Source organism: Mytilus californianus, unplaced genomic scaffold, assembly GCF_021869535.1.
Source record: "Mytilus californianus isolate M0D057914Y unplaced genomic scaffold, xbMytCali1.0.p SCAF_2, whole genome shotgun sequence".
Taxonomy (NCBI): Eukaryota; Metazoa; Mollusca; class Bivalvia; order Mytilida; family Mytilidae; genus Mytilus; species Mytilus californianus.
This window is the reverse complement of record NW_026262668.1, coordinates 16404795-16425127: the sequence shown is the minus strand read 5'-3', so window position 1 is coordinate 16425127 and position 20333 is coordinate 16404795. Positions and strand designations below refer to the sequence as shown.

The window sequence follows — 20333 nt, the reverse complement described above, 5'->3', positions numbered from 1 at the left end:
AGACTTGCACATGCATGTGTTTCCTATGATGGCAGGTAGCAGTGTCATCAATTGTTCAAGTTATTTTAATAACTTCTTAATTTCAATTGAGCTTACCCTCTTCAAGGATTATTATTATTATTATTATTATTATTATTATTATTTTATTATTATTATTATTATTATTAATTAGTTTGTGATTAGGTCAGTTTAAAGGGAACCATTAATTGTCAGTCAATAATATTTGGTAATCAATTATATTTCATTTGGCAAATCTGATTTCCATGGAGATTATTTTGCTCTGCTCCCTCAGTAATATTACATATCAAAGTGTTTCCATTAACATTTTTAACATCTGCATTCTACTGTGAAACTACATACAGACAAGAAATATCTCTGTGTCATGTGTTTGTAGGAATGTGATATTTTTAATTTGAATACACCAAGTTTATTTGATACTGTTATCGAGTTTTTGTCTCGCCTCTACAAAGCAGGGCAGGCAAGACTTAGGCATGTTGTTTCTGGCAGTGTCAACAGCTGCTCAAGAAGGATGTACACATGTTTGTAGTGATTAGGTCAGTTTAATGGGAACCACTAGTTGAAGGTCAATGATATTTGGTATGCAGTTGAATTAGCATAGGCACATCTCATTTCCATGGAGATTATTTGGCCCCACCTTTTCAGTCATAGTCTATTGACTTTAAAACTTGTGCTTAGTTTATGTGTATAAGTTTGTGATTAGGTCAGTTTAATTTAAAGGGGACCAATCGTTGAAGGTCAATAATATTTAGTATGCAGTTACATTAGCATTGGCACATCTTATATCCATGGAGATTATTTCCCTACCTCAGTCATGGTTTATTGACTTTGAAACTTTTGCTTAGTTTATATGTTAAAGTTTGTGTAGTGATTATGTCAGTTTAAGGGGAACCACTTGTTGAAGGTCAATAATATTTTGTATCCATTGTATAAGCATTGGCACATCTCATTTCCATGGAAGTTATCTTGCCTTCCATTTTTAGTCACAGTTCATTGACTTTGAATGTTTTGCATAGTTTACATTTTAAAGTATTGCCATTTTAATTTCAACATTTGCATTTTACTTTCAAAATTACGTACGGGGAGACATATCTCTGTGTGTTAAACTTCTGAATAAAGCTAAAAAGAAAATGTCAACATTGACTGTGAATTGTTAAAACAATTTGACTCTAACATCATTAGGGAAATTCAACAGATTTTAAAAAATATAAAGCTAAATTTAACATTGTTTTGGCTAAATTTACAAATATAAAAAGCTAGGGGACAAATGTTTTTAGAAATGTACTTTATGTGAATTCTATATTTATGGCAAGTGTTGTACTCTATATTACTCCTCAGCATGCGCAAGTCAAACTGAAAAGATTTAGTAGCTATATATATAATGGTAAGTTCATTCATGTGAAAAACATTTTTAATTCACTTATAGGCTATCAACAATGTAAAGCTGTTTGCAAGGATATTGATGAGTGTGCTGATCCAAAGAAAAATAACTGTAGTGAAAATGCTGTATGTACCAATCTACAGGGGTCTTACAGCTGTCGCTGCAAGAGAGGTTATAGAGGAGATGGAGTAGAGTGTATACGTAAGCTATCAACTTGTTTTCATTTAAGGAAAAATCATGTGTTTTTAAGAGATGAATTTCATACAGTTATTTAGTAGTATGGAAAAGCCAAACCATTTATTCTTTCCTCAGACAAATAGCACAAGCATTTTATGTAAAATAGGAATAAAGCATTCAACAGAATATTTTTGATGTGTGAAAATTTCAAAAAGCAGGGGGGTCTATAGTGATGGGGGTTTCTGTCTTCGTCTGGTCATCCTTCTGTATCACACCTGTATCCACAACTGCTTCAACTGCTCCAGAACCGAAGGACAGAATTGTGTGAAACTATATCAGAATATTACTGACATTATATACTTTTGCACCTCCTATTTAATTTTTTCATCTGAATGTTTTTTCGGAATAACTTTAGAATGACATGGACTACACACACTTGTATCTGCTACTACAACATAGCCATAATTGTCAGTCTTATTATAATAGGAGTTATGGCCCTTTAATGATGATTTTTACCCATTTTTGTTTTTTGGCAAAAAATATAGTAGATAAATAAATGTCAGCAATACTAGATCAACAAAAAGTATACTTTAGTCATGAATCATATTCTTCTTTTCAATGTTGGAGAGTGTCCATTGTTTAGCGACACATGCTCTTTAGAACCTCTAGTTGTCGAGCCTTCGAATTTAGTCGAAAAAGCAAGACATAGCGATCCTACATTCCGTCGGTGTCGTCGTCGGCATCCACAAATATTCACTCTGTGGTTAAAGTTTTTGAAATTTTAATAACTTTCTTAAACTATCCAGGATTTCTACCAAACTTGGACAGAAGCTTGTTTATGATCATAAGATAGTATCCAGAAGTAAATTTGTAAAAATAAAATTCCATTTTTTCTGTATTTTACTTATAAATGGACTTTTTTTTTTCTGCCGGGAAATATTACATTCACTCTGTGGTTAAAGTTTTTAAATTTTAATAACTTTCTTAATCTATCCTGGGTTTGTACCAAACTTGGACAGAAGCTTGTTTATGATCATAAGATAGTATCTAGAAGTAAATTTTGTAAAAAAATAAATCCATTTTTTCCTTATTTTACTTTTAAATGGACTTAGATTTTCTGCCAGGAAACAACACATTCACTCTGTGGTTAAAGTTTTTAAAATTTTAATAACTTTCTTATACTATTTTGGATTTGTACCAAACTTGGACAGAAGCTTGTTTATGATCAAAAGCTAATATCTAGAAGGAAATTTTGTAAAAAAAAATCCATTTTTTCCGTATTTTACTTTTAAATGGACTTAGATTTTCTGCAAGGAAACAACATATTCACTCTGTGGTTAAAGTTTTTTAAATTTTAAGAACTTTCTTATACTATTTTGGATTTGTACCAAATTTGGACAGAAGCTTGTTTATAATCAAATGCTAGTATCTAGAAGGAAATTTTGTTTTTTTTCCAGTTAACATTACATTCAGTCTGCAGTTAAAGTTTTTAAACATTTATTAGATTCATAAACTATCCTGGATTTTTACCAAACTTGGACAGAAGCTTCTTACAATCAAAAGATAGTATCAAGAGGAATATTTTTATTGATTTACTTCCTCATTTTTGTTGAGCCTGCGATAAACAGAAAAAGTAGGCGAGACACTGGGATCCGTGGAACCCTTACGAACATACTTGCCAACCTCTGACAATGAGAAATCATGTCATGACATGACATGACCTGTCAAAAAGCGTGTGAAAACGTGCGACGTAGATGCAGACTTATTAATATGAACAATGTTCATAATTTCACATTATACAAATTTGTTAATATAAAAAAACAATATTCTACAGTAAACTTTTATTGTATTCAACAGTAGTCTGTTTTGATGCTTTTAAAGCAACACACTAGGCACATATTCAAAACAACTGCCAGTTTGGTTACATTTACTTAATAACAAGGCACACAATATATCATTGTCAAGTTCTGATCAGAATTTATTGTAAATTTCTTTATAATTGAAAATGCTCTCCCACAGTCAGAACTAATATTTGGTTGAACTAAAATAGCTTAATCAAGCTTTGGAAGAGTGTCATAACGTTTTTTTGCCATTTAAATGTCATCTATTATCTCTGCCATTGCTACCAACAAACTATTTATGTTGCTATTGCCTGGTCAAAACTGGGTAGTTCATCAGAAGACAGCTGGTACTATGAGAACTGATACAACAGTTCCATGATATTTCCATCCCCTATGGCCTGTGGAAATCTGTTGGCTAGATTTGAAACTGAAAAAAAAAAAAAAATTATTTGATTACCATTAAACATGTTAAATGCTTAATCAAATAGCTACATTGTAGTTTTCCTCTCCCATGTATTGTTATGATTGCAACATAGGGTGCACAATGCGTTACTCGTCCCTCGATCATTTAAACTCAAACTCCCAAATATAATTTATAAATCTTGAATCTTGGTGCGTACACATCGTTTTCGCTTAGCAATCGGCTCTTTAGATGACGGTACAGGTCCTGAGAGCTACCTCTTTCTGTGGACATTTCCCCTTAGTGAATTTGAAAGAAAGAAACAAACAAAATCGTAAAAAATAATCACAAACTACTTACCTTAAGGGCGAATATCATGTCAGTTGGCAACTATGCTTACAAATTTTTTTATTTATTCAATTCATTTTTAGCTATTGATACTTGTACTTTCTTTTACAGCTGTTGGTATTTGTACATGTTTCGGTGACCCTCATTGTATATCATACGATTCTAAATTCCTGCATTACCAAGGAGACTGTCAGTATGTGATGAGTCAGGATGGGTGTAATGGAACTGATCAGACCTTTAAAGTCCTAACTAAACATTGGAACAAAAACATAGCTGGTATTACTGATGCTACATGGGTAGAAAAGGTCATATTCACATTCCCAGGTCATGTAAGCATCACAATAAGTATTTATTTGGACCCTACGTTTACTTTCAGATAATTTTAGAAACTCTGAAATGCGCCTTCAAACAAAAGTGTTAAAATCCAAGTATTGGCCAGAAAATATTAAATATTAGTGAAATTATAAAAAAATATGAATAAAAGTGCTTTCCAAACATATACACAATCAGATATTACTTTAAAAGGCCGAAATTAGTTGAACAATACAAAATAAAAAACATTAACAAACAAAGCTGACTAGTACTTTATAGACTAATCTCAAGTTGTTTTTTTATGAATGAGATACACTGGTTGACCCGAGGTCAATTGGAGTAAATAATTTCATTGAACTATCGGTCCTTACTGTGATGTAATAATATAAGCATTGTTACATAGGAAATTTACAGGAAAGAGCATGAATTTGAAAGTCGTGTATAAATCTTAAACATATGCCCATGTGACAGAAACTTGTTCCTTGAGATTAACCAAATTCTAAAAACCGAAGTGGCACCATGAGCTCTAGAAAATTAAGTGTTATGGTCTCTACATGCAATTGTAATAAAATAAAGAACGGTGTTTTGTTTCTCTGAATGTTTGTCCTTACTTAGTATTTCATGTTTTTATAGGTTGTAGAGTTAGGCCAGGATCACGAGTTGAAGGTTGATGGACTAAAAAGATCTATACCTGTTAAAACAGATAAGATGTTAGCACAAAGAAGAGGAAAATGGATTGTAATTTTATATGAATTATATTTTTTATTTTATTCTATATCTATTGATGATGCAATAACTTACAAGAACCTTCTAGTTCTGTATATGTTGAACCATTGCTTATAAGTTACATCCTCTTTAACAAAGAACACTTTAAAAATTCAAATGTTTTGTACTAAGTAGGATTTGGGTTCTCTATCATGTATATGTTGTTTTAAAAAAAATGGGGGTGGGGGAGGGGAGGGGGAGGGAGCGTTGTATGATAATGATTTCAGTGTGCATGATAATTGTTTTTGTAATAATTTTCATCTTGTATGTAATAGCTCAAAATCAAAAAAACAGAACAACAAAAACATAAGGTCATGTTATAGCACAGAATCCAAAAAGGCCTTAACACAACAACAAAAACATATGATCAACCTGATTGAAAACTGCCATACAAACAGGGCATATTCAATAAAAATAATACTCACTGGGGGTACAGGTTAAAGGGACATGAACTGAACAATGTTTGTTTACCAAAACTGATTATAGGTAACTCTAGATGTTTTGTGATCAAATTTGAAAGATATGACTTAACATCCAACAAAAACATAATTCACTTATGAAATGTTTTCTTATAAAATGAAGATGAAGGCGCTGCCTCGTGTATGTATATTTCAAGGGAAACAATGACAATGAAACCTATTTTTAACAGGAAGTAAGAACTACTATTGGTGTCAACGTTAACTGGGATGGATATGAGAAAGTTGAAGTAAAAGTGCCACCAAATTACCAGGATAAGATGTGTGGGTTGTGTGGTAATTATAACAGTAACCCTGGAGATGATTGGACAATTGGTCCTGCTTGTGCTGGTCAAGGAACAATAGTATGTTGTTTGCAAACAAAATCATATAAGTATAATCTGTGATTAATTTTCTCACCATGTGGTCAATTCTAAAGGGACAAAGTTGATAAAGTGTAACGTTTGATTTTGTCAGATTTTATGGACTTCCCCTTTTTGAATTAACCTTGGAGTTCGGTATTTTTGTTATACTATTTTTATCTATTATAATTTTGTGAAGATCTGTTCTAAAATCACCTGAAACAAGCTGGTGGGCATGAGCAGTATTTTTTTTCATTCACACAAATGTTTACCATTAAATGATAATAAGCTTAAGGTAAAATTCAAATTGAATGGACCATTAGCACGAAAATAAGTTAACACTTGTATGAGTTTGGGTATAAAATTATAATAAACAAAATATTAATACATTAATAGAGATAAATCAATGACTGCTGTAGAAACATTACTATTTGTGGGATACCAGTTATGGAATTCTTGGGTATAGGTTAATGACCAATTAAATGTTCAACAATGTACATTTTTTATAGGCTTGTATGAAGATGTTGTCAAAGCCACGAAAATACAAATTTACCTGAATCCACAGTAATGCAATTTTTGTTCTTTTTGTAGTAAAAAAATTCTAGGGAAGATTTGTTGCATAAGAAAATAAAAGTCACATGTTTCTGAACTCAACATGGTAGCAGGAACCTTTTATATCTTAAAAGCTTATTATTAAATTTATCATTTACCTTTTTCTTGTAGACAGACAATCCTAACAAATTTGGTAATTCCTATGTTGATGTGAGTTATAAAGATGCCAACCCACAATGTTCATTTGATTGTAACCAGCCTCCACCACCCAAAGAACCTTGTGCAGGCATGGATATGACATTAGCTAAATTCTACTGCGACAAAGTGTTTGATATGAATGGAAAATTCAAGGTGAGAAAAAGATCTAGTGTGATATGGTGAAACAATGATTTCACAATGTAAAAAAAATCATATAAAGGTCAAAGCCACTGCGTCAAAAGCTTTTGTTCTGCATTGAAAATTCAAGTGAGAAAAAAATCTGTTACAAGGTTGAAAGTTGTCACAAGTGGCAAATTCTTATTAAGGTAAAAGCCACTGCGACAAAGCTTTTGTTTTGCATGGAAAATTCAAGGGGAAAAAAATCTGTTACAAAGTGGCAAGTTGTCACAAGTGGCAAATTCTTATTCAGGTAAAAGTCACTGTGACAAACCATTTCTATTGATAAAAAATTCATGACGAGAAAAAAACATCAACCCTAATGCTGTAAATCGGCAGAAGGAATATCTTGAAATTTAAAATACACATCTTATCGTGCAATTATACCATTCATTGATGACATAAAGTTGCCTGTTAAAGATTTTCAACAATGAATGCACTCTGTACTTATGATTCCTGTTTCTTCTTTGATACCAATTTTCATGGTTCGAGAAAAAAATTCTGTTTTAAAGATTTGTCATTTCCTTTTTTCATCATTTACTCCAATCAAAGTAACAAGATTAAATTGGAGTCATGTATCTTAATTAATGATTTCTCCATTGATGTACAGTTTTAAGTCAATGAAAATTGGTATTCAACTGATATTTATGAATCCATAATAAATTCCAAATTAACCTGCAGTATTTGCAATGGTATGTTTACAGACATGCCTTGAGAAGATGGATACTGATGGAGTACTTGACAACTTCTACTCGACTTGTATCTTCGATGAATGTAAAGTTACAGAAAACAGAGAGATAGTCATGTGTGCAATCGCTGAAAACATTGTCAAGGAATGTCAGGATAATTATGACACCATCATTTCTGATTGGAGAACTGAAGAAATGTGTTGTAAGTTTGACTAATTTATTTATATGTATAATTATTTTTGTAAGTTTTGTTTTGATTATAGTTAAAAATGAATAATACCAATCAAAATGATATTCCTATGATTCAAGTCTAAATTTTTTTCCAGTACTTAAGTGCCTGAGTGGTCTCGATTATTTTGTACTCACCCCTAGGTTGACAGAGTGAGTGTCTTATTCCAAAGACAACCATTTACATGTAATATTTCTTTGCTAACTATGTGACATTTTAGGGGAAGGAGGAAAGACTTGTTGGTTTATAGTTAAAATAATGTGTCTTTGTATGGTGTCATGTTTTCCTTAACACTTGGTATGGTGTCATCTTTTCCTGAAGAATGATCCCCAATAGAAGGATTTCTGTGGCATTTTGTTAAAGCTAATTTCCATAACACTATTTAAGCAAAAGTTGAAAAAAAAATTTTACTCATTAAAATCTTTAAAGTGATTTGTTTTTGAAAACTTTAAAACCAATATGTGGCAACATATGGCATTGTACAATAGTTAGGTTTATAATGCTTCGAATTCGAATTCGATTTGCATTAACTAATTCAAATTAGTTTAATTCGTATTTGAATCGTTTTACGTCTGAACGTAAATTTTAATACGAATTGTATTTGCACGTCAAATGCGCTTTACTGTCCGAATGACGTTAACTTCTAATACGCATTATTAATAAATTAATAATAAGTTAAAACAAAACAACCATTTTAGAGCCAATAACATCTCCAAACTTGAAAAAAACTTCATAGGAAATTGTGATGTGAAGATATTTGCTTTGTGACGTCAAATTTCTTTGGGGAAAAAGTTGGAAGATCATATATTGTAGAAGACAACTCATGTATACCTTATATGTATCACTATAATATATTTCTCTCACACATTAGCACCAAGTTGTCCAGTAAACATGGAGTATTTAACATGTGGCAGTGAAGATAGAATGAGAACATGTGAGAATACAACCACTATAGAGACTGATTCCTATGAGAAATGTACAGCTGACTGTTACTGTAAAGAAAACATGTTCTTGGATGGTAATAAGTGTGTGGAATATGAACAGTGTGGATGTCTGTATGATGGTTTCTACTATTCTGTAAGTTATTTGTATGATGGTAATAAGTGTGTGGAATATGAACAGTGTGGATGTCTGTATGATGGTTTCTACTATTCTGTAAGTTATTTGTATGATGGTAATAAGTGTGTGGAATATGAACAGTGTGGATGTCTGTATGATGGTTTCTACTATTCTGTAAGTTATTTGTATGATGGTAATAAGTGTGTAGAATATGAACAGTGTGGATGTTTGTATGATGGTTTCTACTATTCTGTAAGTTATTTGTATGATGGTAATAAGTGTTTGGAATATGAACAGTGTGGATGTCTGTATGATGGTTTCTACTATTCTGTAAGTTATTTGTATGATGGTAATAAGTGTGTGGAATATGAACAGTGTGGATGTCTGTATGATGGTTTCTACTATTCTGTAAGTTATTTGTATGATGGTAATAAGTGTGTGGAATATGAACAGTGTGGATGTCTGTATGATGGTTTCTACTATTCTGTAAGTTATTTGTATGATGGTAATAAGTGTGTGGAATATGAACAGTGTGGATGTCTGTATGATGGTTTCTACTATTCTGTAAGTTATTTGTATGATGGTAATAAGTGTGTGGAATATGAACAGTGTGGATGTCTGTATGATGGTTTCTATTATTCTGTAAGTTATTTGTATGATGGTAATAAGTGTGTGGAATATGATTAGTGTGGATGTCTGTATGATGGTTTCTACTATTCTGTAAGTTATTTGTATGATGGTAATAAGTGTGTGGAATATGAACAGTGTGGATGTCTGTATGATGGTTTCTATTATTCTGTAAGTTATTTGGAAATGTTTGTCAATGACAGATTTAAATAGGCCTTTCCTTAGTCATAACTCGAATATTTAACTTCATCCTTGACCTAACCTTACCTTACATTATCCTTGATTTAAAACATAATTTAATTTTATGATTAACCTTGACTCACCTTATCCTTAACCTAATCTCAACCTAACTAAAAAAAGGTACATTACCATCATGAAAAGAGAATAAAATTTTGAAACTGAGATACCATTTGATTACTGATTTATTGATAATATTATTTTGCTGATGTTTGACAAATGAACCTTACAATTATGATGTTTTGTGTAGGTTGGAGAGTCATACACTGATCAAGAATGTACAACAATGTATACATGCCAGTCTGACAGGTCATTCAACTCACGACCTTTGACATGCAGTGAAAATGCCACATGTGGTTTGAATAAAGATACTGGAGTATATGGATGTTATTGTTTACAAGGATTCATGGGAGATGGAGAGAAGTGTGAATGTAAGTATTTAACTATACAAAAACATTTAGGCAAACAAAATAAATGTTTGGTTTCCTGAGTTCTGGACCTTTTTTTATACAACTCATTCTGATATACATCAGAGTATACAGGGATTGTTGTGAATGTTTATTCATTTGTTTGTTTGTTTGTTTTTCTCGTAGTCAGTCTTTTTTCCATTTTTGCTTGTCTTCAACTCCTTTTAAACCAGTTTATTTGATTTCATTGAGTCTTTCAGACAATCTTTAGTATCTAATGGCTTTGCGTACCTGTTTCTTTATCAAATTAAGTTTAAGGGGTTTGCTATTACAAGACTGGACAATTGACACATTTATTTTATTTATATTGAGATATTCATACATTTCCTGGGTATTTCTAGCCGAGTTGTTTAAGTAGTTCACCTATATTGTTCACTAGTTTGTCAACACTGCTATTGTGACTTCAAATCCCTGTCAGGGCAAGGTGTGTTCAAATGTAATCTTAATTGACTAGGATTGCCATTTTTTTCTGCCAAAGGTGGATGGTTCTTTATTTTGTTTCAACAGTTTAGGTTAGTCTCTGACTTTATGATTTATCCTTTAAAACCTATTGGTCAGGTTTATTCTTTTAATCAGGTTTAATATGACATAATTACTTCTGGATTGCTTTCAATATGTGAATTATATTTATTGCATACATTATCATTCAAATTACATACATTATCATTCAACAAAGACAAAAGAAAATTAATTCACTAGAGAAAAATCTTTTAACAAGGGAAATATTTCACCAGAGAAAAATCTTTTAACAAGGGAAATAATTCACCAGAGAAAAATCTTGTATCGAAAGAAAATAATTCACCAGAGAAAAATCTTGTAACAAAGGAAAATAATTCACCAAAGAAAAATCTTGTAACAAAAGAAAATAATTCACCAGAGAATAATCATTTAACAGTGGAAAATAATTCAAGAAAGGAAAATCATTTAACAAAGGCAAATCATTAAATAACTGCAATTGTCTGAAATAAATTTAAAGTTATGCATAAAAAATGAATTCAGGATCAATGCCTGCAAGTGCTTATGTGTACTGTGGGTTCATTATTTTTGGTGAGATACCAGTTTTTGTGGATTTCTGTGGGTATGTAAGTGAATCACAAATTTCAATGTTTGACGAAGCACACATTTTCTAAAGGTTTGTGTGCAGACTTTGGCAAATATACAAAATCAAATATCCACAAAAATACCATTTTTCCTCAACCATTTAAATTTGGTACCCACAAAAATAACTGAATCCACAGTATATGTAATATAAAATATTGAAGATTCCAGATATTTGCCAAGGTGCAGTTTGGAAAAGTGACAGATCAATGTCTTATTTTAGAGCTAATACAAAAAAAGGTTATTTTGTTTTCTAGTTGATCCATGTGGAACCAATCCATGTAATTCTAACGAGAATTGTGTTGTGAAGGGAGAGTCATATATCTGTGAATGTCAGATGGGATTCCAAGGAGAATGTAATAACTGTCAAGGTAAGTACCAGTTGGGATATAATTCATGGAACAAGAAACAATCAGACAAAATCAGACATTTTCAACATCCAGTTGTCATAAATTGCATGTTTAACCCCCTCTCGAAAAGAGGACATATTATGGTATATTCATCTCTGTCGATCTGTGCCACTGTTTGTCGGTATATCTCAATATATGGCACCAAGCATCATCTGGTTATGCCCTACCATATGACACATTTTCAATTGCTTCAATTTGATACTTTCTGTTATCCAACAACATTTTGCACGGTAATCAATAGTGCTGTACATCTTGATCATCAGTAACTTACTCTTGATCGCCATGATTTTCCTGTAAGGTATCAATTGTTGCTGTATCAAACCCATCCAGGTGCTGTTTTGATGCCCCTGAAGGATATCAGGCTAATGATTGCTAATCACTTCTACCTGTAATCCTACACCTGAAGGTTGATAAAGTTCACCAATTAACTTTATTGTTTGCTGACTTTTAAGCAAAGGCTGTGGACACAACTTTAATATATAAACTTCCAGTTTACATTTATATTGTTTGTCTCATAATTTTAGTAAAATTTCATAAAATTATGAAGCACATTGTGGTTGAAAATTCATGAAAATTTGAAATTGGGTGAATGAAAATTTTTATTTTTAGAGAAGTAAAATTGAATATATTTTGTATGTTTTCAGATATAGATGAGTGTAAAACAAAAACAGATGAATGTCCTCCTCATTCCAAATGTAAGAATACTGTTGGTAGTTATACATGTCAATGTATCGACGGCTACCAGAAAGATAATGAAAGGTGCAAAGGTAGGAATAAATCTTATTGAATATCATATATATTCAGAATAGAATTTTTGGGATAAACTGGAATATTGTAAACAATACTCAGTAATTTTAACAGCCAATACTAAAATGTGTTAGTATATGAAATAGACAATCACTGATATGTAATCTGTGTGCATGAGAAGAAAGAATAACGATTTAAAATCTTTCTTTTTATTAAATTAAAGAAAACTTCTAGTTATTTTGGTAGAAAAATATAGACTGCTTTATATTTATCATAGGGTTATAAATCAAAGTAATGTGTGAATATCTTGTATAAAAGAAAAAAATATACCTTATAAAATCTTATAAAGATAATTTGTAAATTTACATATAGATTCTACCGCTGCATCATGTGTGATACAATATTTCTGCACCGGAGACAGTTAAATTTTCAAATTTAAAACGTGAGGCTTGCTGAGTTTTTTAATTATTTATGATTTAACTGTCAAGAGTTGAGAAATATCGTACTGCACAAGATTTGGTGGTAAAATCTGTTTCTCTAATGAATTTTTAGACGATATGAAGACAAACCTAATCCTTCTTTTTCAATGATCTGCAGAAAGATGTGTTCTTTTCATGTAACGTCATCAGACATTGTGGCCTTATTTCGTGAGGTCACAATAGGAAATTCAGAGGAAAGCATGAACCAAACGTTGATTGAATAAAGTAATCAACAGGTCAGGTAAAGGTTAAATCTGTAAGAAGTAGAGAAATAAAAATATTGCATGAAGATCAGACAGAACTAAAAAACATAAAGCAACCATTGCCTAAGTATATTTGATAGCATCAGATATGAATACTAACCACAATTATTTAGAAATCTTTCACTAAAATTCCTTTTCAGACATAAATGAATGTAAGATTGGAACTGCCACCTGTGGAGAAGGAACCAAATGTATGAACAAACCTGGTGGCTACGCATGTGAACCTTGCTCAGGTAAATGTACATCTTAAATAAAGGATGTTGATTATGGGAGGGATTTGAATGAGTCAATGATCACTGCTGCTGAGAATGGTTCTTTCAATTCTCTGTGAAAGTTGTTTTTTGTAGGCAAAGAAAGTTTATTTATACAGCAAGTTTTTAGTAGCAAAAACAAAAAGAATTTAGAAAACATACAGCTTTTTAATATAGCTTGTCGCAATATAGCTTGTCGCAATATAGCTTGTCGCAATATAGCTTGTCACAATATAGCTTGTCGCAATATAGCTTGTCGCAATATAGCTTGTCACAATATAGCTTGTCACAATATAGCTTGTTTGTGCTGAGGGGAGGTAAAGCAAACACTGAACAATCAATCATACAGTCTTTTAATGCTGTTCTTGAATTTTTTTCCAGCTGGTTCACCAGAAGGCAAATGCTGTGTATGTTATGGAGCTAAATGTAATATTCCTGGAGAAGTAAGTTATATGTTGTGTATGTTATAGAGCTAAATGTAATATTCCTGGAGAAGTAAGTTATATGTTGTGTATGTTATAGAGCTAAATGTAATATTCCTGGAGAAGTAAGTTATATGTTGTGTATGTTATGGAGCTAAATGTAATATTCCTGGAGAAGTAAGTTATATGTTGTGTATGTTATAGAGCTAAATGTAATATTCCTGGAGAAGTAAGTTATATGTTGTGTATGTTATAGAGCTAAATGTAATATTCCTGGAGAAGTAAGTTATATGTTGTGTATGTTATGGAGCTAAATGTAATATTCCTGGAGAAGTAAGTTATATGTTGTGTATGTTATGGAGCTAAATGTAATATTCCTGGAGAAGTAAGTTATATGTTGTGTATGTTATAGAGCTAAATTTAATATTCCTGGAGAAGTAAGTTATATGTTGTGTATGTTATAGAGCTAAATGTAATATTCCTGGAGAAGTAAGTTATATGTTGTGTGGAATATAACTACTTTTAATATCTTAAAATATTATATAATCTATTGCAATTTGTTCATTCTTGTTTATAATGGTGGTTTTGATTCAATTTAGTCAGAAATTACTATTCAGATAAAGTTTAAATTATTGGTTTCAATGCTGATAAAGAATTAGGAGGTTTTAAGTTGAAAGGGATTTTTTTTTTAATGACTGCATTCTTGTCAATAGATATTACTTCTACCCAATATCATATTTTGTTACTTGGAAACCAGACAGTGGAATGCAATAAATGTCTTAAGCTTTTTCTCTAACTAATTATTGACATAAATCTAAATGTAAATTGAACTCTTTTTTTAACAAATGAACAATTTCCATTTTATTGTAGTGATATATATTGATAGATAGAAAAAAATTTATCTCCTAATCTTACATCTGTATTCATGATGAAACATAAGACATCAGTTAGTAGTCAGAAAAGTTGGTGGATAAAGCAAACAGCAGTATATACTTTTGACCTTTTTTTTAGAAGCAGAATATATCGTAAATTATCCTTATATTTTGTCGTAGCCAACATAGAAGCATTGTCATTCAGGTACAACAAAATTTACACTTTTATTTTGTGTGCAGGTATGTGGTACTGATGGTGTAACCTACAGTTCAGAAGGAGATTTGATTATAGCCAGATGTGAAAAGGGTAAAAAGATTGGTCTTGACTACAGAGGTCCTTGTCTAGGTATAATATATAGTTCTTATGCAAGATTTTTATTATAAATACTGAACAAAAGAAAAAAGTTACTTTTATACGCCCATTTACGGGACGTATTATGGTATATCATTGTCCATCCATCCATCCGTCTGTCTGTCCATCCATCTGTCATCAACATGTCGGACAATAACTCAAAAACGCTTTAACTAATTTTCATGAAACTTTGGTGAATTGTTTATATATATATTGACATAAGTTCCCTTTCGATTTTTTAAAATTTCTGATTTTACATTTTGGAGTGTTGGGACTTTATTCATAAAAGGGGGATTTTCCAGTTTTCAGACAGTAACTGAAAAATGCTTTGAGCAGTTTCAATGAAACTTTGGTGGCTGGTTTATTCCTATGAAAATGAGCTCCCTTTAGCTTTTTTTATAAATTTCTGATATGACATTGAGGAGTTATGGAACTTTATTTGTTGAAAAAGCTAGGGATGTATCATGCGCTCATGGCGCAGCTCTTTGTTCAAGTTTGGAATACAATGCAGGATATATAAATCATCAGGTTAACTTAAATGATTTGATGACAATTACTTTTCATTTAAGTTTGCTTTCACCAAATGCATGAAGTTTTTAGACAATATAAAGCTTTTAAAAATAAGCCCCCTATAAATTATTTTGGTTTCTTGCTCTAGATTTGTGGCTCTTAGACCATTAAAAATTAGGCAAAGTTCATATGTCACTTGACAGATAAAGTATGTTTTTACTAATCATTGCAAAATTTAAATCTCAGGATTGTATTCAAGAATGCAAGAACACAAAATGTCAACTCTCACTAATTTATGGACAGACTTATAATGTACTGAAACTATATGTATAAATAAGTATGTACACACACAAATTTCAACATTCATACATTAAAAATCCTTCATTGTAAATGCAGGAGTCTCTGAGAAACTATTTTGAAGTGTGAAAAGGCCACCATTGAACATTGTCCATATTCAGCTTTTATTTTGAATACTGTAAATTCAAAAAAAATCAAGGAAGAAAACTATGTATAAGTAAGTCAATAGTTTTTATGAACTGAATACATTTATAGTTGAGTAACAGAGAATGACACACAGCTAATGTGGAAAAATGGACTTTCAAAATGTCTTTTTTTTACTGTTTACATACCAAATACAGCTTATGACAATTTGCAATCTGTAATTATTCTGTTATGATTATGTAGACTCCTGTCCTGGGGAGAACACCTGTCCAGGTATGCAGACTTGTAATATTAGTGAGGAAACTGGAAAACCAGAATGTACTTGTCCACCATGTTCACCAGAAGAGGTGGTGTCAGAAGGTAAGGATACTTTGGTGAAAATAATATCTAGTTACCTCCCTTGACCAAGGTGGATCATGTGACCTGTAACAATCACTAAGCACCTTTCATTGCAAACTATTTTTAAAAAATGTCTTTTTAAAATGAATTGGGAAATTTAGACTAATCACCTTATCATTTTAGGGAAGCAAGTTATAAATTTATAACACACTGGAAGAGTTAGCATTTCTTGCTCCTCTTGTGACACCCATTGCAATAATTGTGGCCAACCTGTAATTGGTAGTATGTAGTTCATTCCATACCATTGTGGATACAAAGATGTCTTGTTTAAAATAAAAGGTGGGAATGTTAGATATAAATACTATATGGTTAAGTCCAGAATTAGTAACAAAAAAAAACCTAATTGATACAAATTAGTGGATGTGATTCAGTATAAATCCATACAACATTGGTATTTTTATTTTCTCTAACCCTATATTATGACAAAATGTTTAAGTTTGGAATGTGTATTAAAAATTTTAAGACAAGGATAGACAAATACATGACCAATGGACAGCACAAAAAAAGGTTCAGATAAACAACAGTCCAGAAAGCTATTTTAAACAAAGGGCAGCACAAACTCCAATGCAAATATGTTTTTCAAGCAGGCACATATGCTAATTAAAGTTTTCTTTTTTTCAGTAAAAGTTTGCAGTAACACATTGGATTTATACACCAACATATGCTCTTTTAAGAAAATACAGTGTGCATTAGACAGAGAGGATACAATTATAGAAAACACCATATCGCCATGTGAAGAGAAAAAGGGACGTAAGTGGTCAATTATAATGTAATTCATGTTCTTGAAGTTTTGTTTTTTGTCTGCTTAGTTTTTAAGCAGCTATATATATATATTAGTATTACATATTAAATTTTTTGTTGATAAAGCATTGTTTGATTGACACAAAGGCAGTACTTATTTTCTTAAAATCTTTTTGATTTTGTACAACATATGAAAATGAAAATCTTTTAAAAACTTTTTTTATAACTTGATTAGTATAAGTAACTGTCTATACAGAAATTAAAAAAATTCAGAGTATATTTTTGACACAAAAAATTCCTATTTATCAATGTTTTATTTCCTCTTTGTACAGTTGAGGTAGTGACAGAGTGGTCAGAATGGTCACCATGTAGTGTAACCTGTGGTAACGGTACAATGACCAGAGATAGACAAGCTATGGCAGAGTTTGATGAATACCTCACTGAAAAATATCCACTGAATCAAGCATCAGATTGTTATAAACCACCCTGTGTTGGAAGTAAGTATACCAGCCACCCTGTCCTGGTAGTAATTGTGAAAAGTCTGTGTGTCCATTTTAAGTTGATACCTCATATGTTATTTTGAAGGTTCCTCTGTTGTTGTCATTTTTAAGGTTCCCCGTTGTAATTATTTTGAAGGTTCCTGTGTTATTGTTATTTTTAAGGTTCCTGATTTGTTGTTATTTTAAGGTTCCTGTCTTATTGTTATTTTCAAGACTCATGTTGTTATTATTTTGAAGGTTCCTGTGTTATTGTTATTTTTAAGGTTTCTGTGTTGTTATTTTCAAAGTTCCTGTATTGTTGTTATTTTCAAGATTCCTGTGTTATTGTTATTTTCAAAGTCCTGTGTTGTTGTTGCATGGAACATAGGTCAGATTTGACACCTTATATGAAACTTTTTAAGATTCTTGAGTTGTTGTTATTTTTGAAGTTCCTGTGTTTATTGTTATTTTTGAGGTTCCAACCATGTTGTAATTTTTACTTATATGTTGTATTTAAGGTTCCTGTGAGGGTATTACCTGTAATACAAGTCAAGTATGTGTTGAAAGTGAGACCTCTGAAGGATTCTGTGTGTGTCCAGATTGTACAGGTCATGGAGAGGACCCTGTCTGTGGAAAGATTGGATCTCAGTATGCCATTACATATAAAAATCCTTGTGAGCTTTCCAAAAAAGCATGTGACAAAGGGGAGCCGTATGAAGAATTGTACGTTGGTTCCTGTGGAAGTAAGTATGAATTAAAATAGATGTGGAGTACTCTAATAGTGGAAATTTTTGCTGGGATTAATTTTGACAATTTCACGATCACGTTAAATCCATGAAAATGAATCCCCTATGCAAAATAGTAGACTAAAACAATATTGATGTGGAGTGTCTAGTATTATTTAATAATGCACAAATTCAACCCCTTTACAAAAAGTCTCTGTATTGAAATCAGGATTTACATTTACAATATACATCAATGAGACAAAAATAGTCAAAAGACACGAATAGTAAGAAAACAGGAATAGTCAAATTTAAAGACACTAATAGCCAAAAGACACTTATAGTCAAAAGACACAAATAGTCAAAAGACACTTATAGTGAAAAGATTTCTCAATATAAAGTCTTTAAAATAGAGTAGTGTCTATATAATATGTCAGGCATATAATTGTCCAGAGTCTAAAACAGTATTCAATACATTAAACAGAAACTATAAATGATCTGCCATCAACATCCTATTCTACAAATATAAATAAAAACATTTAAATAGGAAATATTGTAAATTCAGAAATTGTTGCAAGGTTTTTATTATTGCAAATAATGCGACTGGGTGGATATCGCAATAATCAGAAATTGCATTCTGATATGTAATACCTATATCTGTATGCAGATTTCTTGACATCGCAATAATAAATCTCCCATTTTTGTCTATTGTTCATAAATCGCATTAATAAATGCAAGCAATAATTTCTGTATTTACAGTAAGACAATCACTGACTACTGTTATTAAGGCTCTATACATAAGAAAAGTGTTTTTTATAAATAAAACTTGTACTTGGTGCTCTAGAAGGGTAAGCATGAAAATATCAGATTTCTGCGCTGTTGTCTGTCTGAATCAGTTGATAATTTTTTTTTGTATAAACCCTGGTAGTCATATCAGAAGATGTTGTAGATTAGGTATGAGTTTCTTTCCAATTGAGCAATCTTTGTAGAAGTTGTGACCCTTGGAAATAGAATTTGATCTGTTTTCTTTAAATCCTGAATCATTTAGTGAATAGTCGCATCAAATTTTGATATAAATTCACCAGACCTCCCTATTAATCCAATTCTTGCCCCATGCAAGTGTTAACGATTCAGATATATATTTAACTGCCAGTAGGAGACATTACTTTACATATGCAATACTATCAGAATACTTTTTTTAAGTATTTTCGAACAAACAGTCAAGAAATTGAGAATGACATTGCTTTTCTTAATTTGAATTTTTCACTTTCACACAAGAAACTCTATACTAAAATACAGACAAAAGAGATGATTTTTCTTTCTCTTTTAAATTTTCCTTTTTTTGGATGGTGATGTCACTTTGGCTCCTTCTTAGTTTTGTTTGTGCTTTGTTTTGATCTGACAAGTCAAGCCATTTTCAATTAATTTTTTGGAGTTTGTTTTAGGTTGCACTGTTACACCACTGTCACAGATTATGGGAGGATTGAGCACTCACTTATGGGAGGATTGAGCACTCACTTATGGGAGGGTTGAGCACTCACAAACATCTTTAACCAGCCACATTCTTATGTGCCTGTCCCTAGTCAGGAGGCTGTAATTCAGTGGTTGTCGTTGGTTGCTGTCTGTCATATTTGTTTATCTTTATTGTTTTGTCATGAATCAGGCTGTTGGTTTTTCATTTGAATTGTTCACATTTTGTCATTCCCTAGCCTTTCATAGCTGACCATACAGTTTAGATTTTGTTCATTGTTTTAGGCTGTATGGTGACCTATAGTTGCACATATCCACATCATTTGGACTCAGGTGGATAGCTGTCTCATTTGCAATCATATCAAATCTCTTAACTTTTATAT

General features: G+C 31.6%; 1 protein-coding gene across 2 annotated transcripts in view; it reads left to right on the top strand.

Annotated features, from left to right (window-relative positions):
• LOC127729350 (uncharacterized) overlaps positions 1 to 20333 on the top strand; it is a 101154-nt gene that overhangs the window by 77003 nt on the left and 3818 nt on the right. For both annotated transcript variants that reach the window (XM_052237124.1, XM_052237123.1), the window contains 17 exons: positions 1445 to 1600; positions 4277 to 4494; positions 5111 to 5215; positions 5892 to 6062; positions 6783 to 6962; positions 7691 to 7877; positions 8776 to 8981; positions 10078 to 10258; positions 11650 to 11763; positions 12447 to 12569; positions 13432 to 13524; positions 13924 to 13985; positions 15077 to 15182; positions 16383 to 16499; positions 17160 to 17288; positions 17612 to 17776; positions 18277 to 18501. In XM_052237124.1, the coding sequence (XP_052093084.1) occupies positions 1445 to 1600; positions 4277 to 4494; positions 5111 to 5215; positions 5892 to 6062; positions 6783 to 6962; positions 7691 to 7877; positions 8776 to 8981; positions 10078 to 10258; positions 11650 to 11763; positions 12447 to 12569; positions 13432 to 13524; positions 13924 to 13985; positions 15077 to 15182; positions 16383 to 16499; positions 17160 to 17288; positions 17612 to 17776; positions 18277 to 18501 (2538 nt within the window). The remainder of the gene's footprint in view (positions 1 to 1444; positions 1601 to 4276; positions 4495 to 5110; positions 5216 to 5891; positions 6063 to 6782; positions 6963 to 7690; positions 7878 to 8775; positions 8982 to 10077; positions 10259 to 11649; positions 11764 to 12446; positions 12570 to 13431; positions 13525 to 13923; positions 13986 to 15076; positions 15183 to 16382; positions 16500 to 17159; positions 17289 to 17611; positions 17777 to 18276; positions 18502 to 20333) is intronic.